The sequence below is a fragment of the Rhinolophus hipposideros genome, assembly GCF_964194185.1.
Source record: "Rhinolophus hipposideros genome assembly, chromosome: 16".
Taxonomy (NCBI): Eukaryota; Metazoa; Chordata; class Mammalia; order Chiroptera; family Rhinolophidae; genus Rhinolophus; species Rhinolophus hipposideros.
Genome location: NC_138062.1, coordinates 26,068,693 through 26,091,844, shown reverse-complemented (window position 1 = coordinate 26,091,844; position 23,152 = coordinate 26,068,693). Strand labels below are relative to the sequence as shown.

Here is a 23,152-nt window from a genome sequence, read left to right as displayed (position 1 = left end):
CTTTCCTGTCTCACCTAGTGGCAGTTGGAATCTAGCACTTGAACTACACATGTCTGTTTCAAGACAGTCCACACTTAAAAGCCTCTAGATACTGCATTAAAGTACTGCTTTTTTCTAGTCTGTGTCCAATTGCATATTGAATGTTGCTGATACAAAAGGAAATAGGGGAGAATGAGAGCCATTAATTTATACCTTCTGTAGGGTTTTTGATAAGGGTCAAATGAGTTAACATACATGAATGAATTTTATAGACAGTACAATTTAATGCACATTGGATTTGCTATCTTTATTATACGATTCTCTGTCTGAAATAAATGAATTTTGAATATTATTCATGTGAGAAACTACCATGAAGAGATAAGAGAATGAGATTCATAAGATTTCTGGGCTTTGGTCTCACTGTGGACACGATACTAAACTTCTCTAAACCTCTGAAAATAAGGGAATCGTGGAGATGAAATATGATAATATATGTGAAGGATGTATTGCAGTGCTTGACACATGGCAAATGCTCACCAAATGTGGACTTTATGGTCCATTTAAGAAATAGGTATATAATAATGTAAAGAGTCCATTTTCATAGGTATTGGGTTTCAGATAATGTTTAAATCCCACAGTGCCATTGTAGAGACTATAAAGCATGGTTTCCTGATCCCTTTCTTTATTATCAGTCCAACCCCACAGATAGGAGCCAATGTCAGCAGAAAAAAGCAGCTCTAGATTTGTTCTCTTCTGTTATCCCAGGTGAATGAAAATCAAACCACCCTGAGGTATGTTTTTCTGTGCTATCTACCCAAATAGTGTGTATTCGCTTTATTCGAACTGTTCTTATTTCTTTCTTCTTTGTACTCTGTTGCTTTCATTTTCATCCCTGCCAAGAAACCAGTAAAAAAGCCCACAAATAATTGGCCATAATTTCCAAGGCTATTCAGTCCTACTTTGGGGGTCTTCTATGGAAATCTTTGGTTTTTCCAGTCTAACCTGGGTAAAGATGATTTTACTGAAATCAAGAGTTTTCTCACATGAAAAAGAAAAAAAGATACAGTAGAGTGAACTGAGTTGGAAAGTCCTGAGCTGTGAGGTAGATCTTCCCACATATGTAACATTAGGTATGCTGTAGTAGACAGAATAATGCCCTCCCCTCGCCACCTCTCAACCCCACCTCAAGATGTCCATGCCCTAATCCCCGAGCCTGTGAATATGTTACCTTACTTGACAAGTGGGACTTTGCATATGTAACAAAGTAAAGGATATTGATATGGGGAGAGTGTCCTAGATTTTCAGAGTGGGCGCAATGTAATCACAAAAGTCCTTGTAGGAGAGAGGCAGTAGTGTCAAAGTCAGAGAAAATGTGATGATAGAAGCATACGGAACAGTGATGGAAGGAAGGATCCATGAGCCAAGCAGTGCAAGAGACCAGTAAATGCTGGAATAGGCAAGAAAAGGATACTTCCCTAGAGCGTCAGAAGGAATGCAGCCCTGCTGACCTTGATTTTAGGACTTCTGACCTCCAGAATTATAAAGTAATAAATGTGTGTTGTTTAAAGTCATTACATTGCTAGTAATTAGTTATAGCACCAATAGGATATGAATAGTATGTGTTGAGTATCTTTTCTGAACCAAATTCTTAAATGTCTCCAAGACCTTATTAAGGACTAAATGTTTGTGTCCTCTAAAATTCATATGTTGAAGCCCTACCTAATCTTCAATGTGAAGGTATTAGGGCCTTTGGGAGGCAATTAGATTTAGATGAGGTCATGTAGGTGGGGCCCTTATGATGGGATTAGTGTCCTTATAAGAAGAGAAAGAGTCTGCTCTGTGAGGACACAGCAAGCCAGGAAGAGGTTCCTCACCAGGAACCGAATCTTCCAACACCTGCATCTTGGATTCCCAGCCTCCAGAAGTATGAGAAGTAAATGTCTGTTGTTTAAGCCACCCAGTTGACAATATTATATTATAAGAGCCCAAGCTGACTAAGACAGACCTATAAGTTACATTTCTATATTAATCTTTCAGAGATGTCAATAACACATATCCTATTACTATATGTGCCTACCTCTTGTTCTCCTGTTGATAGTGTTGTGTTTCACACATGCATTATACTGCTGTAGCTTATATATAGTGTAGGACACTGCCCCTTTCTCCCCCAATGTATAGCCAAAGCATTCTTTGAAAGAAGAATCCCAAGATGAATTGTCATGGAAATTGTTGGTCTCTGTATCAAAGTTCTGCATCGCAAGCAAAAGAAATTAGCTGTGGGCTGACTTAAACAGAAAAAAAAACAAATGAATATTGAGTATTCACAAAATCATAAAGACTGGAAAATTAATGGGAAAAACATAAATTATGTATAATTATATTCATATTTCAATACCCAAAAGATATTGATTTAGTCTGTTGAATTGCATATGTGTCTAGATTTTTTTGAGGAGGGTGATGTTTTACAAATAAATAGCATTATGTAATAGTTTTTGATTTGGGGAGTCAAAAATTATCTTTGCTCTTTGTTCTGGTAGGTGCATTTAAACCTCTAAAGTTGTTTTTTCCTACCTTCTCACTGCTAGAAACCCTCTTTCCACCACCATCAAAATCCTTGGTCTGTTTCCCAACATTAATTTATGTCTTCATTTTGTTCATTACATTTGAACATCAGGAATATGTAGTGGGGAGTAGTTCATCCTGGGAGTTGAGAATGATGTTTGAGAAAAATCCAGAAGTGCAGCTAGAAGGCTGGGAAAGGAAAAGGGGAGCAGCGTATGAAACTATTGAACATGGGGGTAAGGAAAAAACCCAGAGCAGAAGATGAGTCATATTTCAGTGATGAGCCTGCCAATAAAAATTAAAAGATCATTTGTCATGGATTGTGCTAAAGATACTAATCATACAGTTGAAAGTAAATGCAGTAAAAGCTCATTTGGTTGGCTTTTCTAGATCCCAATTCTACCAGTTCGTCTTCTAACCTATGGCTCAGCTATTTCTCTTTGGCACAGGTTCTTGGTGACTGCCATTTACGTTCGTCCCAGATGTATGAGTAAGTAACCCGATGGTATCTGTGTGGTCTGGCCTAGTTGGTGTCTTTCACTTCAGCTAAAGTCGGGGGAAATTCCATAGCACCATTCTAACTACGGCTTTCATCACTGGGACAACTACTTACAGACTTTGCATAAACAGTCAGCTATCCCTCCAGGAAGGTTCCCTGAGTAATCAAGGAAACTCACTCTGGAGAGATCTCTGTAGCCATCTGCAGGCCTCATGACCGTGGTGTTGCACTGAATCCTTGAAGAGCTTTTGTCCCTTTCTCCTTTCCCCAATGCTGAGCTTCCATATAAGTACAGTCCCAGGTTGCACATGGTGCTCCTGGAAAGAAAGTGTTGTTTACCATTTACGGAATCCCCAACGCGGATTCAGTTAGGGTGCATTAGTTGATAATGCCTCCTCTGTCGCTTCCCAGAAAGCTGGTAGACATTAGGGTTCCCAGTTCAGTATGAATAAATGAGTCTGGTCTTTGCTTGAGGAGACCCTCGCTCAGCACAGTTGTCCCAGCCTGTCCTACAGATCCGTGACAGCAGCCTATGACATTCATTAGGTCCATAAAATGACTGAGCAGTAGCTCCAGGAATGGGGCGAGAGAGACAGGTAGCTTGTGTAGGATATGCATGAGCTATTAACAATAGCTTTTTGAAATTGGATTTTGGATACATTGACCTATGCATAGCAAAAACCTGAATAATGGTTATTGGTCCTGTGTTTCCACACCATTATGTTGGAGGTTTCCTCTCTCTGTATCAGAATAAACATATTTGTATTACTTAGAATAATACTGTTTTTATTTGAGTCAATGGTTCATTTTGTTTTTAAATAGAACTCATTTTAAATTTTAAGAAGGCTTTTATTTAAACACTTTTATTACAACATTTATGTGGCAGCAATATCTAACAAGCTTCTGAGACACAGGATAACTTTTTGATAGGCTTTGCAACTCTTCCAGAAGCAGAACTCAAAATAAACATGTTATTTAAAGAAACTGTGAAAGTTACAATAAAGGGAATGTGGTTAATATCAAGAAGATTTTCAATGCAAGGTCTAATAGCATCCTCTTTTACACAGAGTAAAAAATGAAAAGAAATACTTAAATTAGGGGGCACATTGGAGTACCAATAGCAATGCACATTTACCAAAAGCTAGAGAAAATGTGTTGAGAGATGTATTAAATATTTGCTGAAAATAAAATTTTAGTTGCTTGTATGTGAAGCCCCACAAATCATTCTACAGAATAGGAGAAACACACACACACACACACACACAAGCATGCATGTGCATGCACACACACACACATTTCCTTTATTCCTCAAAAATGGAAAGCGGTCTCATCTAAACAAAAAGTTACAGACTTTTCCCAGTTATTTACTCTCTTCTCATTTCAAAGGTTATTTGCGATTTTCCCCCTCTAAATAATATATTCTTAGTTTGAAGGTCTATGCTACCTCACTGGGGTGGCCTACGTGTAGTCTCTAAGGAGTCCTTAAACCTCTGGAATTATGTACATAGAAGTCTTGGGTTGGAAGATTATATGCACGTTTTCGGAGGAGTGATGGTCTATATCTTTTATCCAGTTCTCAAAGTAACAGGTGACTCAAAGAAAGTGAAGATCCACTAGCCAATTGTAGCAGTTTCCAAAATAAAATATAAAGACGATACACTAGAGTAAGAGAAGAAAATACTGGGATTTCTATTTATATTCATGCTCACTTAAAAAACAAAAGAAGCTTTACTACTATATCACAGGATACAAGTTTGACAGTAGCATATTATATTTATTAATCATTATTAATTATAAACACTAATACTAGTTATATTACAAATATATTTTTTTATATTTATAATGTATTGTCCATGTACTAAAATATTTTATGTGTAGTGGACAGGAATCCAAAAGGCTGGAGAAGACCTCTCTAGAGTAGCGAATATCATTTCTGTTACAAGATTTTGCAGGGCACCTTTAATTTACATGTGGGAAGAGGTGAAGGAGCACTTAATTCTCAAACACTAATATATATTTTATTCGCTTCAGTTTTGCAAGATACAAGTTATTTGGGGAAGAAGGCAGCTCATTGTGATGGAACAGTGTCTGGAAGCTGCCCATCCCTAAATCACTGGGCAATACTATTTCCAAAGGCACAGAACTCCATGACCAATATCACTATAATTTCCGAAAAGGCCTGTTTGTCACTTTTATTCCAGGTGTGGAATACACTGGATTGTCCAACTTCTGTAATAGCTTTTTTGTTTCTATTTGTTTTGTTTTAATTTTCTTTGAGGCCACTTCCTATTTCTTTCCTCAACACAGATGGGTTTGGCAACATTTCAGACTAAACAGACATCTTAGTGGATGCTTTCAGATTTGAGCATTATGCAAAGTCCTTTGCTGCCAAGCAATTTTCTTCACAATCTGTAAGGTTTATTGGCAATTTAATATTGTGACATTAAGTACTTAAAAAATTGAAAGGCAGCACAACCTTATCCAAAAGCTTCTACCATAATGTCTGAGATTTAGTCCTACTAGATCTGCCATTTAATTTTGTCCTGGTTTCTATCCCAATGTGTAAATCTAAAATATTAACATTTTCCTGAAACCAAGTTTATTATGATGGAAAAGAATCGGCACTGATGATAAAAGAAGCCTCGCTTTCAGAATATCACTTCCTCTTCTCTCCCCCTTTGCTTAGTTAAAAAACAAACAAACAAACAAACAAACAAACAAAAAAAAAAAAACAACACACAGAATCTATGCCCCTATGCTATTTTTTGGCATGCCCGAAATATGGGAAGAAATGAGCATAAAAAAGAAAATGAGAGAATAGTTTTGAACGAAAAAGTGTGTAGATTCCATGAGCTAGCCAAAACAAATGCAGACATGACAAATTTAAAGCTACTTAAAGAGAAATATGGATGGCAATAAAATGTAAAATGTTTGTCATAGCTTAAAGTAAGAATGTTAAAGGAGTACACATCATCAATATAATAAAATAAGCATTGAAAAGGAAGCCACACTATCTAAAATCTGGAAGCAAACATGCAAAGAGTAGAAGGAAACTGAACAAGGGACTAATGGCTCCCAAGCTCATGGCTTTCACAACAGGAGTGGTTCTTCCCCTTCACACTAAAGGATACTAAGTTTTCTCTAGATTTAAGAAGAACCCCAACAAAGAATGTACATTATAACACTGTAAACTTTGGTTTGAAATTACTTTTTGGTGTTCTCTGTTTAACAAAGCAAGGTGTCCCTGCTTTTAGCCTGTGATTAATTAGACAAGAGAACTACATTTCCCTATCCTCTCTGCAGCATTGAGTTTTTGTTTTGCAGGAGATAATAAGTCCTTCCTCACAGGAATTGAAACACCTCTGGTCTAGCTCTTCTAACAACTGCCCTTCTACCTTTCTCACGCACATTAAATCCTCCCATCCTTCCATCCTTCAAATCTGCCTTCATTTAACTTTCCAAGCGCAGATATTTAAAGAATGACACCAAAGTACATGATCATGCAAAACGAACACTGTACGTTTTATTGCTCAGTGAAGGGTAGTGAGCTAGCCAGCCACCCAACAAATATGTATCAAAGAGATTTGTTTCCACGTTTTAATAATGATTTATCCAGGTAAACTCTATGTACTTAAAACTACTACAATAATTCATTAACCCATTCTCTTTGGGACTTTTAACTGTTGCTATAACAGGGACCTGAATGTGGCTTTCAAGCATTGAACAGTCCTAGACTTCATTTGGGCTTTGCATGTAAAACTCTACTTGGGCACTTTCCGAGCTAGGGAGTCTCAGGGGGTCATGTCTCTTCCCCAGATCTATGTGGAAAAGGCACCCCCCTTCATTATCTCTTTCACTTGCTAGGCAGAAGCAACTCTTCCTTCCCACCAAAGGATGCAGAGGACTAATGGCCTTGAGAGTAATATGAAATTCCAGTGCCAGACATCCCAGCTTTATGTTCATACTTGTGGTAAAATACCCAAGATACAGCACAGATCATATCCTTCTGAGATATGGAAGAATGTTCATTTGGTCATCTGTGCAAGGAAATATCCACCCTTATCTATGCTGTTTCTGACTTGGTCTTTCAAAAACACACATCAGATCTTATCATTTCTTCCTGTAACATCTGACATCTCCCATGGCTACTAGTAGTTTTAAAACTGTTGGGGAGGGAGGCAGAAGCCAATGGTTTACTTCTTTTACTGTTTTGCTTTTTTTCTTTTTCTCTTGTGAGATTTGTTTTGAACCAAGGCTCCATAGAAATAAATAATGTGATGATTAATACTAATAATAATCATACACCTTAATGTGACAAATAGTCCCCTTCATGATTTGTATCCAGTGGTTTTCTGTCCTTGTTTTCCTCACCTCCAATGCATCCCCGGCCACTTCCCATCAGATATACTATGTATCTCCAAGACTCCATTTCTTTTTGTGTACTTGATTATTTGCTTGAACCAAGTCCTTTCCTCTTGGCTTAATGGACTCCTCTAAGACAAAGACACTTCGCCAAGCACTGAGTCTCCTCCTACTTTGTGCTCTCACAGAATTTTATAATTAATTATCTTATGTTCATCTTTCATTTTCCTTTTTTGATAGAATGGGCCATACTTTATCTTTGAATTCCAAAACAATAGTATTCCTGGCACATAAAAGTCATTCAAGAAATGATGAAAAAAATAAATCAAATTGAGTAAGTGAATCTATTTTTATCTAGGTTCAAACTTTGCGTTTTCTAACAAAGTATAGATGGAAATAAAAAGATGAGAAAAAATGGGAAGAGATATTTTAACTCTATATTCCTCTTTGCTTCTTGATGCAAACGTCTTTAAAAAATTTCAGGGGAACTCTATGCTTGCTTGAGAAATATATATGAAGAGAAAATTTATTTTGTTTAAATTTATTTACTGGGCACAAGATAATGGGGCACGAAACCATGAGTGGAAACAATGAAATTTGAACAAAAGGAACAGTTCCTGAAATTCTCAGGAAAAACAAGCTGATAAGGAAGCAGTCTTGGGACCCCACATTATTTTTTAGTAAAGTTAATCTGGCAACAAGATTCAGAACCCTTAGTTCCCAACCCCTCCGCAGGCCCTCTGTGTCTATTCTTTTCTCAGTCCTCAGTTCATTCCTAAATCAGAGCTCCTGTTTTAGTCAATTATTTCTGTGAGAATTACCTTTTAGGCTCTCTGCCCCTAGCTACCACCAGTGTTCTGGATATGAAAATGCCTCCATAACCCTTATCCTCCAAATTGGATAAAACAGAGGGAAAGGGAATTCCTTACCTTTTTTTTGTGGATTTTGAATGTATTCAATCGTGGAAATGCTGTATGGTCATCTTGCTCAAGGTCCCCAAAGTATTCTATAATTAATGAAACTTTGTAGGCTGGTGTAGGGAACCTATCACAGATTATTTCATTTCTGTGGGAAAATGTACCTTTGGTGACTTTTTATTTAGATAAAATGTCAAATTTATAGAAAGGTTGCAGGAATAGCACAAGGAATTCTCCTACAGCTTTTACTCAGATTGTGTATGTTTTACTCTATTGATTTTGTATGTGAACACACACACAGAGAAAATATTTTTTGAATTCTAATTGATTTAGAAACTTTTAGAACACAAATAATTACCAAAGTAGGGTCTGTTTAAATATTTGATAAAGACATTTTATTTTATGTTTTTAATTTCCTTAAATTCTTATTATTTTCCCTAAGGGCTCAATTCCAGAAAAAAAAATGTATATAAGTATTAATTTTCCTTTTAAGTATTTTTATTAACTTCATATATTTGTAAGACTATAACTATATTTTCCCAAGGCCTATGGTGTTTTCCAACGATAGGATTGGTATTTAATGAAACACATTCAGTCCTTCAAGATGTTAGGGTATGACGTAGTTAATAATAATCAATGTGATATCTGTATTAGTAGACTCGGGATTCTAGAGGCCAATCAACAATTACTTTTTATTCCTGAGGTCACCATGGGGTAGCCTGGGAACTTGTGGAGTTAATTAAAGAAGTTTTAAACTGAGTTACTTCTTAACTCCTCAAATAAGAGTTCAGCATACCTCTGGCTCTGTTAATATTGATTTAAAAACTATAATGTTCACCTTTCTCTTGCTTTGAAGTTGAGCTCTTTTAAAATCAAATCCTTATCCTAAACCAAACTCTGTAGGTTATTTAATTCACCAGAGATCTTAGACTAACATCATGAAAAATTAAAGTTCAAGCTCCAGAAAAATGTTGAAAAGTTTCCAAATACCGCATCACTTTCTTCATCAACACTAACATTCTCTTTAAACAATATCATTGAGATATTTCAACTAGAACACAAATTCACAGGCGTGTACTTAATAAGACCAAAAAATTGGATGATTCTTAGGACATATACCCACAATAAAGTGTTCAAGACAAATACTTAAAAATACACTGTCAGAAAAAAAGAACAAGTCTTATTTCCCACTTTTGAACTTTGATTTTCTTATTGGAACTTTATATGGCTCAGCATGGCAACAGAGGTTGTCTGCTGAAATAGACCCAAATTACTGTGTGTTGTAATTTGCATTGTGTGTTCTGTAAATTACTGTGTGTGTTTTTTTCGTGTGTGTATGTATGTGTGTGTGTGTGTGTGTGTGTGTGTGTGTGTAAACCTTTTGTTTCTGTATTTTCTGGAATTTACCCTGAATGCTTACTTACTCTCATGTTGCTTCTGGTTAAATTAACTAGAATGGTATTATTGCATTTTAACATAGGCTGTAAGCCTCTTTTATCCTAAATACTATAATGCAAAAATGAATTAATAGGAATTAAATTGCTAATACGAATTAAAATAGCTTTCACCATATGTAGAATAAAAAAAAAAGTCAAACAAAAAGAAGTATTTATTGTTAATGACACATCATGTTATGGAGAATGTTTTTATAAAATAATCTTTGATATTTACATAAGATCTATTTTATATTCACATTGCATCTAACCCATAATTGCTTATTTTCTTACAGAAAAAAAAAGAAGAAAGAAAAGTGCAACAGGAACAAAAAACAATGTATTTTGTTATATATGCTAAAAATTAAATGAGGTAATAAAAGGCAGAATTGAAAGGTTCAAAGAACTTACGGTACTGAAGATTATAATTTCTATTCAAAAGCTTTTTTAAGGCAACACTATCACAAATACACTTTAATAACCATGGCATTCCACCAGGACACAATATTGCAAGTGACTCCATCACATTGTACAGGTCACTACAAATGCCTGATATATTATGTACAATGTGCTAAATAAGTGATTGTTATATAATAGATATATCCCCAAAAGTCACTTTTCGAGGTTTCTTTGTTTTTTAATTTCACTGAAGAGTTGAATTATTAAAGTAAATGTTTTGTCATGTTAAGTGGAAGAAAAAGTAGATGGTGACTTAGCTCCTGAAATTTTAATACTGCTCTTTAGCCATCTGCTTCCTAAAGTGCTTTCAGAGATTCCACACATGCTCTAAGGAGTCAAACCCCAAAGACTAATAATCGTGTACATATTTTACTAATCTATTCCTGATGCTTTGCCTAAAAAATTAGCATTGCCATCTTCAACATCTTTCTTTTGGAACCATGGTTTAGAATTTGTTCCTTGTTGATAAGCTTCCAGAAAATAACAAATTCCAGGAATTTCACTGGGGAAGTTTGATGGAAGTTCCTCCCTTGATCGAGGGGTAAACACAAAACCAGGACAATCTTTGAGTAATCTGAGAGATTAAAATAAAAATATTACCATTAAAATTTAATACTGACATAACTGTCTACTCAAAAAAAAGTCATAACTAAAGGACTATACTTGAGAATATGAATAAACCGGTTATTTTCACTGTGATTGACAGAAAGGTCCTAATGATGTTAACAAACACATTCACAGAAGTACAATAAGTAATTAATTCACAGTAACAAGAAAATTATACCATATAATATATTTCACTAATATTAGAAAAAATTAATTATAAAATATTTTTAAAAGATATAATCTATAATCTATATAACAGTGCTAGCCACAGTAGTGGGGAAAAACAAATAATTCAAAGGTCTAATAACAGCAAAAACACAAATACATAAATATAATGTTATAGAATAAGGCTTCACTAATTTGAAAGAGTTAAAATATTGTCCATGTATCGATTCATTCATTTTGTAAATATTAGAGACAAGTAATCATGGGCAAGAAGTTGTGAAGGAAAAGTTTTACACAGGTGTGTGTGTGTGTTCGTGTAAAATGTAAGAATAACTTTAGATCTCTCAATGGAACTTTTACAAATTCTAGGTTAGTAGGACTTAAATGAGATTTAATTGTACATATTGACACTCTATTTCCCATCTGGTACTTGCAATATTTTTCTTTCCTAAATTCATCTATTTTATCAAATTTTATTATTTGCTACTACCTACTTGTCCATTATACTAAACTCCTTTTAAATTCCAATGCTACTGATTAAGTTAGTGGCTCCTCTTCTCATTTGCTTCCCTAACTTTGTCAAATGCAAACTTAATACGCATCTCTGTAATCGATTATTCAGGCCATGAAAAATGTTGAATAGTTTTGGGCTCTACACCAATTTCTATATAGAAAATCACTCATCATATCTGCCCAACCAATCATGGCCTACTACTCACCAGTCTGTGATGCCATGTCTAAATGATGGGATGATGGTGCTGCATTAGATTTTAATACTGAGACACCCTTCTATGTACTGAAGAAACCAAATAAATAGAAATCTAGGTCTCAAGAATGACAGACCTTGAGTAGAATACAACATGTGAGTATTTTGTTAACTGTTTTTTATCAGTGTATCAGTGAATATAAAATCTGCAAAGTAAAACTAATGAAAATGATGCTTTACTCATGAATTCATAAATATTTTTGAGTGCCTATTTTTTATAAGGCACAGTATTTGGTAATATATAATGAAAAGTTACAGAATCCCATAGTAAAGGTATAAGCTTCAAACTTTGGTAGATTTAGCTTTGAATAGCAGCAAAGATGTCAGTTTTCTAAACTTTAAAATGGGTATAATACTACATCTCTGAGGACAGCTGTGAAAATTAAATAAATTACACAAGATTGATCAAGCATTAATTAGATGTCACATAACACCCATCATATTGGTAACAGTAAGTCTGATAATATCAGGTTTTGGGGAAGAGAAACCTTCATACACCATTGGTGAAATACATATTGGTAAAACCAATTTGCACAACAAATTGATCCTCAGTAAAGTTGAAACTGGGTAGAGCTTTGATCTTGGAATACCATTTATAGGTATATTATCTAGATATGTATGTATAAGAATATTTATCAAATCACTTTTACAATAATGAAAAACTGGATACATTCTAATTAACCATGGGTAGAAGATGGATTCTTCATACTTATTCGTACTCTAGAATATATATTATATCACATGCATGTATAGTGTGACATGCTTGGTCTGGCTCGTACTGGCTTGTGACCATCAACTGTTGAACATTCATGACTTCTGTAAGCTATCAGTGGCCTGAAACTTGCCATGTTGAGAGTATTGACACCAGAGAAATTGGTAAAAGCTAGAAATCGGATTCTCCATTTCACTCCCCAAAGCTGGTTTACCAGCACACCATTGCATTAGAAATAGTTTAAATAAATGAACTAGATTTGTAAGAGCTAGATGTATATTTTGTCAAGAAAAAATTCTCAAAAACATAGTGTAGGTGTGGATTCAAGGCAAGGATATAAAAGGATATGAATAGGTTCTGTGGAAATTGATTTTCCTCTGGCTTTATTTTTCCATCGGGAGGAATCTAAATGATAGTTATACTTCTAGCCTCTTTCTGCCCATTTTCCTTCCTGATAAACAGAAGCAGCATATCTTATTACTCTACTCAGTGCCTTCCTGCCTCTCTCTTTGGGAGCCTGTTTGTCTTGCAGGATGTATATTTTCTCGGATGTTCCTATAAACCCTAAGGGGTATAGAGTTCAGTACGTCAGACCGAGAATGAATAGGGGCAAAGAACCTGTAATATTTTATTTCTTTCATAAAACAGGGATCTGAAACAAATATGGCAAGAGGTTGATATTTGTTAAATATTAATTAGTATTGGCTACATGAGTAACATATTTTCTTTGATTTTTTTTTCCTGTATGTTTGAAATGTTTAAAAATGAGTTGTAAAAATGTATAAAACTATAAAGGTTTAATAGACAAAAATGTATAAAACCATAGGTGATTAACAAATTTGAAAATATTCTTTTCTGCCCTACATTTCCTATTAAATACGGTAATTCCCATCATCACCTTTGTATCGTTTGAATGTATTATGTGCCTTGCTCAAGATCCCACAGTTGGTAATCCCTGTATTTGGAACGATCAAGACATGTCTTCTGAATACAAATCCCGTTATTTTTAAAGAAACTTCCAGATAAACACAATTAGTGTGTCATGGCGTTAGAGATGTTCATTAAATCATCTTTAAATAAAGATTAACATTTATAAGAAAAACAGGTTAGAAAAATATAACTGTTTAGATGAAAACTTGATGGTAGTAAGACCCAAAGATGGCAGCAAAAGTCCCAGGGCAGATGTGCACATACGATGGGCATTTTGCTTTACTTCCTCTTGACCAAATACCATTATCCCCAATAAAATAATAGAACAATAAATGTCAGGTGGTCAATGCAACAGTACCTGTAAGTTGTTGGACTGACATTGATTTTCCGTGGTGTACTGCAGGACTCAAATTTGTTAGCCAAAGTGACATTGTTTCCAAAAAGACAGTAACGGGGCATTTTAACTCCAACAACTCCAGCAAAAACCGACCCAGAATGCAGTCCGATTCGCATCTGAAAACAGAAAGTACCACAATGTTCCTGGTCATTGGTAAAACATTACCCACTTATCAGTGTTGTTTGAATACTCTGTCTAAACTGTTTTACCAATCACTCTCACCACACCACTCCCTCCTTCCTCAAAACCTCCAGCCAACTTCCTTCTACTCCTCATAGCTGATTAAAAATTATCAGTGCAGAATCAGTCTTACCTCTTAACTTTTCCCCATTTATGCACTTTTATTTCACTTGTTTTCAACATCTAAGACAAATTTCCACACATACCTAACACAGTCACCATAGTGACAAGACAAAGTGTCTATGCGCTGTTTATGTGAAAACACTTGGTCCATCAAGTGAGACAGACATAACTTCTGGGCTACAGGAGTCATTTCCCCAAGCACTGTCAGAGAGGGGGCAAAAGAAGCTAGCTCTCACTGTATAAAATATGGGTTTTAGGCATTTTGCTTTGAAAGAACTTTATGCCAAACATTACCTCATTATTCAAATGATTATAGCTAGAGAAAGGGAATTGTAATATTTAAGCAAAAAAAAAAAATAACAGAGGAAGCAGGAAGTTGTTGCTGATGCCCAAATTATAGTGACTATATACACTTTAGTTGAAAACATCTAGACCCACGGAAAAATCAGTGTTGTGCCCTATCTAGATATAAGATGCAGTCTGGAATGTGCTGTGGCAAAGATTTAGGAATTCTGAACGTTATCAATGATTTGGAGAGCCACCGGGACAGAATACTTTAAACTGGGATATTCTAGAAGATTTGAATATTTGATTACTTTAGTGGATGCACAAAGTCTTAAATCACTGCTAGTAAGTTAAAGTGGGGATATTTTAAATGACCATCAGAAACCATGTGCATTATTTTCAAGTTCTATGTTCAACTGACCATTTAAAAATAAGTTTTATTAGATATATGCCTTTTAAACAAAGGCTAGTACTCAGTAACTCAGAATTTAGAACTCAGTAATCTAGAATTCTGAAGACTCCAGTTCTGCTTTGTTTTATAGCTTATTTCCGATAGCTGCTAGAAACTCTCCTAAATTATTTGCTTACAAGATGTTAAATCATCAATTTTGCAAAATTTCCAAACAAAAGCACCATATATGAATCAGGAGATTTGTATTTTAAACCAAACTCTGCTAATAATGGCTAGTCTGACTATCTGTAAGTCTTTTTCTCCCCCTCTATTTCGTCATCTATAAAATATATTTTGACATATTTATATTATATAAAATATAAAGGATGGACAAAATCCCATTTCTTTGTCACAATTTTACTTTCAGCAACAAAACTTAGATGTCTATTACATCTGGCTTTTTCTTCTTTAGGAGAAGATGGTTTTACATGTATAACTACTAAACAATATAAACAGACAAGAAAGATGAGCAAAAGCTATCTTCTGCCTATAAATAACAGCCACAAGTTTAGAACATTTAGGTAGAGAAGTTTTTGCTCTCTTTCTGCAACCATTCGGGTAAACCAGTTTCTCTCTCCATACTTAAGTTATTCTAGCTTTTTATATGGTAAATTTAGCATAGCATTCTTATTTTTCTATTTCATTAACATATTTATGAAATGGATTCATTTAATATAGTTTTTTCTATTTAATCAATGTATAAATACATTCTCCATCTAAAAATCCAAAAAATGCAGATAAACCAAATGCTCCTTTGGCTGCCCCCATGTAGCTCTCCCTCCCACCTCCCTTCTCCGCTTCTGAATCTCACTCTCAACTCCACTGCTTTCTTATCAGGGAACTTTGCAAATGCAGGAACAAGAAACTGACCCAAAGTTTAAGATACATATCGTTTAATGCATCTCTTTTCCCATGTGAAATCATAAAAGACAGACAAAATCCTGTATTCTGGCAAAAGCTTGAGTGGAAATCTGCTGAGGAAGTCTTCCATTTGGGGACCACTTTCTTTCTTTTCTTTTTTTTAGAGGAGCAAAGATTTTTATTAAAGTGAAAGTACATGAGGGGGTACCCGAAACTGGGATGGGCCTTGGGGACCACTTTTGACATAGTCCTTTACTCATCATCACAGGCTTCTGGGAAGAGGGAAGGAGAAGTACAAGAAGTTTCCTTCCAAGTTCACTTTCCAGTCACTGACTTTCACTGCTGCTTCAGCCCTCCAGTCTCTGTCAGTTTCCTAAGCCTGAGTGGGTGGATGTTAATGAGGAAATCAGTAGGAATCAGTGAATAGATGACTGGTACACAAGACACATCGAAGAAAAACATAGAAAAGAAAGAAAAACATTGAAAAGAAAGAAAAAAAGGAAATATTTCCTATTCTTTCACTTTGATTTCATTTCATAGGATATCAGGGTAAGAGGGAATAAAAGCCCGGCCTTTGAAGCCAGATAGACATGACTCCAAATTCAGATGCAAAAGAAGCTTGACTATACTTGTCCATAAGTGAATTGTGGATTCCTATTCCTAATGGTGTTATAAAGATTAAATGAGACATTTAAGTCACAATCCTCTCTCTCTGATAAACATTAATGTTTCTCTCTCTAGTAAAATGACTCTTCAGTTCTGTCTCTGTGATATTTTATGGGTAGCTCCTAAGGCCATCAGGTATTTCCTAGGACTGCAGGTTAGTACAAATAAAAAGGTGTTTAACATCTCACTTTACAGGCCATTAAAAATAAACTATTATTACCCAGGTAATTATCTTTGAAACAAGCTATAAATAATTCCTCTAACTGTAAAACTCTAAAAATACACTTCTACAAGTAACAAAAATCATATCACTAATCCCCCTGCAACCATATACTTTTTAATTACAAAATACATTCAGAAGTCACAGGTTTTATTCTAAAATTTTACTTTGATGCTGCGTTGTCTCACAAAACAGGGCGGGATACAGAACTCTACTCTAAAAAAAGTGCAATTATAGAAATTAAATCAGGAAGAGTCAGATGCTATGATGCTTTTTAAACACAGTTGCAAATTATTCCACTCTTCGTATTGAGACATGCGGCCTAATTCTCCTTCACTCTATGGAGACACGTGATTGCTTTGACCAATAGAATATAATGGAAGTCTCACTGTGTGTCTCCTAAGGCCAGGTCATAAAAGGCCATGCAGTTTCTACCAATCTTGTTCACTAGGACAGGAGCCACCATGTATGAAGTGTGACGACTCTGAGGTTATGTCACATCTAAGCACACGGGCAAACAGTCCTTGCTGAATCCAACCTTTCAGCCATTTCCAGCAAGGAACCAGGCATATGAGTGAAGTTACTATCTTGGAATGGGTTCTCCAGATCCAAGTGGTACATCCAACTATTCCGAATGCCCTCCACCATTTGAGTTTTCCCAGCTGAGGTACTAGATATTGTGGATATGAGGAATTCCCACTACACATCATCCAGACTTCTGACACACAGAATCCATGCATAATAAAAGTTTGTGTTTTACAGCACTAAATATATGGAAGTGTGTCACATAGCAATATTTAAGTGGGTAGACAGTGAAGTTAGACAACAATTATGAAGGCTTACATGTATGGTTTCTGTTGACACTTAAGAGTCAGGACTAGCAGTACCTTTTTTATTGTATTATAATCATCACCTAGTGGTGTGTTTTTTTTCCCTTAGAAAACCATCTAACTATAAAAGAGGATAATCTAGAACTATCTTTTAAAAAAAGAGTGCCAAGACTAAACTTCTAAATATTATAGTTTTGTTTTAAAGCTTCTTTTCTTTCTTCTCTGTATATCTCATAGCATACCAGAGAGGATTCTATATCATTTCAGAGGCCCATTTCTGAAAGTCATCAAGAGAGGCCTGTCTTATAAAACTTAAGTGGCGATTCACTACAGGTGCCACAAATAATCTGCTCATGTTCTATCTATTAAACGAATGCCTAGCATGTTAATTTTATTTTCTCTTCTGCAATAAAATATTATTCTGGGATCTGATTCATCTAGAAATTTTTGAATTTTATGTGCTCGAGACAATTCTACCATAACATCCTCCCCTGAAGATTAGAAAAATAAAAATTACATTTTCCAAACTCACTGGCAATTTCCATATGCATTTAAGTTCGGTGAATCAGATACACTTGGTGTGAGATTTGCAAGCCAGGATTTCTGCTGTGACTGCACTTCTGCTGCTTACAAGTGCAGGCAGACCTATGGAAGCCTTTGGATTTTCCATGGCATGTTTAGAAGAGAACTGTTTCCAGTCACTTATTTTGTGTGTGTCATGATGAAGGATTTCCATGTTGCTGATATTATAGTTTTGTTCTGTAGCCAGTATTAGAGGCAGCAGCTTTCTCAACACAGAAGTTCCCTGACTGTGGCTGATGTGGTATGTATTTCTGGAGCCAGCTTCCTGATCGTGGGAAAAGTAGTGGTTCTCAAGTGTGGCTGTGGGAGCCACTTTTTTGAAAACTCAGCTTATAGCTGGGTTCTTTGGTCCTCTCAATGATTGTGTAAACCATTTAATACCATGCAGTAAATTTCTTCCTGCTTAAATAAGTTAGAGATTTTGCTCTCTGCAACTAAACCCCAACTAATAATACACTGTTCTTTTGATAACTAATAAGCATTTACTCTCATTTCCTGGACAATTTTTGGTATACGTTACCTTGATAGGTTCGCCATGGGGAGACATGACTTCATCAGAGAGCTCCATCATCTTTAGGGCCATCAGAGCTATTTGAATAGCATGGGTGTCACTTTCTTTGTGTAATCCCCCAGCCACACAATATGCATCACCAATGGTCTCCACCTACACATAACATATTTTCCATATTACAAATAAAAGTTCAAGAAAAATCAGTAGATAACATATAGCAGAAATTAAGATTCATACAGATGAACGAATCTTAGTGTTATCTGTCTGTGATACTAGCTACGAAAAGCTAACAGTTAATTTAAATCCACAAAAAAAATGCACCAAATTCTAATAATATAATAGTTGCATTTTTCTTCTCCTCTAAATATTTATTGTCACTTATCAGATCATCTCACTCCTCGTATACAAAGCTTACAGTATGGAGAAATGGAGATAAGAAAGGGAAAAAGAGACACAAACTTTCAGTAATCTTCCATTTCACTCAGAATAAAGGCCGAAGCCCTTGTAATACACCCGAAGTTCTCCCTGACCCACCTCTCTGCTAATCCCTGCTTTTATCTCTTAATTCTCCGTCCTTCTCACTCTGACCCAAAGCCAACTGGCCTCCTGCTTTCCCTCAAATATACCAGACATGCTCCCAATTGCTATTCCATTGCCTGGAATAAGCTTCCTGCAGATAACCACTTGGATCACCCTTCATTTCGTTCAGCCCCTGCTGAAACATCACCTTAGGAGAAAGGCCTATCCCGACCACCCTCTGCAAAATAGTACTCATCCCTTATCCTTTGCCCTTCTACCCCTTAACCTGCTTTATCTTTCCTCCAGAATATTATACTGCCTGGAATACTATAAATTTACTTATCTGTTTATTGTCCTTCTTTCCCCCAGTAGAACTCTCTGAGTTTGTCTATTTTATTAATTCCTATATCAGCGGTGCCCAGTATATTCACCAATGAATGGACAAGGCAGCCATGCCTAACATTAAGCTTTTCCTTGGTAACGGACACATAAGAAGTGCTTAACATAAAGGCTAAGAGATCATAGGTGCTCAATAAATGTTACTACTTAGAAGTGGTACTCTCATCCCAACTTGGAGTTAGGTGCCTATTCTCTGTGCTGTGCTGTTGTAGCACCCTGTACAGACTTGAGTGAAATGGAGCTTTCATCATGTCACATGGAAATCTAGCATTTGTCAGTGCCACCCTTCCACTGCCTCCCACATGAACTCTTCTCATAGGGATCGTGCCCACCATGCTGGCAAATGCTGGATGACTAGTAGGTATTTGCTAAAACAATGGCTAAATAAATTACTAACACACACACACACACAAAATGACCAAAAGATTGAAAGACAGAAAATGAAATTAAATAAGTCCTGACATCATCAGGTCCTGGAGTAAATAAACTTGACTATTTCTAGGAAGCCATGACACCTATAGGTCAGCCTATGATTATACATTCTGTATATCTTAAATTTATTTTGTGGTTAAGACGCATATTTATTTACAGCTGTCTCCAGATGTTTTCACGCCTGGAAGTGAAGAGAAGGTGGAAATAAGAACTAGTAAAGATGATGATTCACTAGCTTGTGCAGCAGCTGGGTTTATCAGGGAACTCCATGGCTACCATCTTCATAGTAACGAGGCTAGATTCTGAACGCTTGATAGGAATCACCAATTTGAAGCTTGTAGAAGAGGCCCACCACTTCTGCTATCGCTCACAGCAGTTTGCAAAGGAGAGCAAGACTTCCTTCTCACAACGCTGAGACAGGAAATATTCTTAGATAGAAACTGTCTACAAAAACTAGTAAATACAATAAATTCCACAAGAGGTCATCAAGCTTAACCTAACTGAAGCCAATGATTTTATCTGTAGTTATACATGGACCTATTTTTGTCCCAAGGGATCATAGTTCTGTCTGGAATTTCCTGTTAGAAATTTTTAAAAGGGTTTCTTTGTTTTGTTTATTTGTTTGTTTTACTTCTAGCATCTAGATTGGGGGGTTAAAATCAGGGGCTTATGTAGTCCCACAAATAATTTTTCTTTCTTTCTCAATCATTTTTCTATTCTGTGCTGAGTTAAGCTCTGAAATACCAGATAGTTATGTGGCCAATTAAGAGATGATTCCACCCACACAAATGAGAAGCATGTTTTATTCTTAATGCTGGTATCTAAAACAATGCAAAATACTTAAAATCAGTAAAAAATATGTTTTACTTCTAAAGAGACAGGCAGAACGTGAAATCTCTCCCTTAGTTCTCTTACTGATAATAGTTCCTTTTTTAAAAAAATAATTTATGGCTTAGGGAGAATCACTGTATATTCACAGTGCCTGGAATGATGCCTGGTACCTCACAGGCTCTCCAAAAATCCTGTTGCCTGAAGAATAACAGATATTATTTACTACAATATTTATAACAATCTTGTTCATAAAGATTATGGGACATATTGTTTATTATTCACGCATACAAACTCTGGGTGCATAATATTTTCTCTGTTGCAGAAATGAGAAAGGTTAACTTTTTCAGTTTACAAAGCAAGTCAGGTAGAGACAAGGTTTGAAGAACTCTCTGCTCTCGGCCTCTTTATAATAATGCCTTACAAAGATAATTTGGATTTCTGTTAACTAGCCATGAAAATTGTCACGTTAACTCTATACTGAATTAATCTATTGAAATACAATTTCAATCACCCTGTGGTTTTTTTTTTTTTACTTTTATGGATACAAAACAAAGTGTGGCTTATACAAGCCACACTTTGAATGATCTCATGCTTCATAACTCAACTAAGTTTCTACAGTCAAGTGTCACGTTTATTGACTTTTCTTCTTTTTGTCTCAGGTGTACACAACAACATAGTGATCACTGACATTTAAACTTTAACTTATCCTGGGTGCTCTACTCCATCCTCTACTCAGCGTGTCATGCCACCATTCTATGCCTATTCTTTGAGAAGACAATATGGCAGGCCTTTCACGGAACAATCATCTCTGTTCCTGAGCAGATTCAGAGCTCTTTCTGGCTGGAGGACACCCACATGACTGATGCCCAGTATCTGCTCTCAGATGTGGCTCCCAGGTTAACCCTCCCAAGGAAAGCCTTTTGTTTGCATTGTAACTCAGGTCATAGCTGCAGTGCTTTTTCTCAGGTGCTTTTGCCTGGGAAACTGGCATCCCCCCACTCCACGCCTACCTTATAGACATCCAGCTCTCCGCACTGCTGGTCAAAGCGCGTGTAGAGCGCATTGAGCATGGTGATGACCTGCAGAGGGGAGCACTGGGAGCAGATGGCCGTGAACCCAACGATGTCTGAGAAAAGCATGGTGACGTTACCGAACTTCTTCGCTTGCACAACCTGCCCTTGCCACAGCTGCTGCGCAACCTCACAGGGAAATATAGAGCAAAGGAGATCCACGGTTTTCTTCTTCTCTTCCTCCAGGGCACGGTGGGCTTGCTCGAGGGTGGCCTTCAGCTTGCCCAGCCTCTTCTTCAGGCCATCTTGTGCTCTGGCCTGTTCTCCTATCAAGACCACATCCCTCAGGGCATTGTGAATCGGAATGTCTGAGAGGTAGAGCCCACGTCCTGTAAAATCTTCTAACCTGTCCACACAGGGTGACCCCAAGAACAAGATCGCACTGGATTCAATGATGTAGATCATTTGGCCTTTGAGCTCCATAACCTATGAAACAAAGGAGAACCCATTGCCGTGGTTTATTCAAGTCTCCAATACCTTTTTGAGACAAAAGGAGGGGAAGTTAATATACTAATAAACGCTTTGTATTTAAACTTGATTTTGTTTTCTACCTGCTGACAAAGAACAATACGATTCCTCTAAACTGGAACAATAGTTCCAAGTTACTATGAGTTCCAAAATGTATGCAGCTATTTAGAGACTATATTGGAGTATACTCTGTATATAACTTTCAATGAGCAGTGCAAAAAATTCTTGCTTGAAGGATTTTCTCACTAAGCGCTACGCGGATGCTTTTGTTACTACATCCCATTGATAGTAGCAGCCAGCAGGAATAGTGTATCAAGGAGCCTTGAGAGGGGTAAGACTTTAAGTGGTCATCCTGTATCACAAGATTTACTCGAATGAGTGTGGACAAACACGCATCTGTGTATTCACTGCAGCAAAGAGTCCCAAGCAACCTAAATGTCCTTCAACAGCAGACAATTAAATGGAGGACAACTTTACAATGGGTACTACACAGCCTTTGAAAAGTGAAATAGACCTATAGCTAATGACAATGGAATGTATCTAAAGTACTATATCGTTTAGTAATAAAAAGGAGGTTATAAATAGTATTTTTTTGTTTTAAACTAAAATGTGCATCATTAATGTTTTTGATTTTTTTGCTGCAATGGACATCTTTAAGTATTACCATTTGAAAAAAGAACATTTAGCTCTGCATTTTTTATAATGAAAAGTAATAAAACTATTTTCATTTTGGGGAACAAACAGTGCATCTGCTGGGCGTATGCATGTCTAAAAGTTATACACATCACAAGCCTCTCTATTGCTTTGCTTGTACTATCAACTATGATTTAGCAAACTTTCTTTCCTAAGACTAAATAATTACCAAAGTTCTCTATCATGAGATGACAGAAAACTTTCCCCCCACATTCTCCAACAATTAAACAAGTTATTGATTTTT

At 36.1% G+C, this 23,152-nt stretch overlaps 1 protein-coding gene across 4 annotated transcripts in view; it reads right to left on the bottom strand.

Moving 5' to 3' along the window:
• Positions 1–7,267: 7,267 nt before the first annotated feature.
• Positions 7,268–23,152, bottom strand: part of GUCY1A1 (guanylate cyclase 1 soluble subunit alpha 1) — a 55,388-nt gene continuing 39,503 nt past the window's right edge. For all 4 annotated transcript variants that reach the window (XM_081077267.1, XM_081077270.1, XM_081077268.1 and 1 more), the window contains exons 6-9: positions 21,688–22,173; positions 18,506–18,649; positions 13,749–13,903; positions 7,268–10,785 (exon numbers count right to left, since the gene is read on the bottom strand). In XM_081077267.1, the coding sequence (XP_080933393.1) occupies positions 10,584–10,785; positions 13,749–13,903; positions 18,506–18,649; positions 21,688–22,173 (987 nt within the window). In that variant the 3' untranslated portion in view covers positions 7,268–10,583. The remainder of the gene's footprint in view (positions 10,786–13,748; positions 13,904–18,505; positions 18,650–21,687; positions 22,174–23,152) is intronic.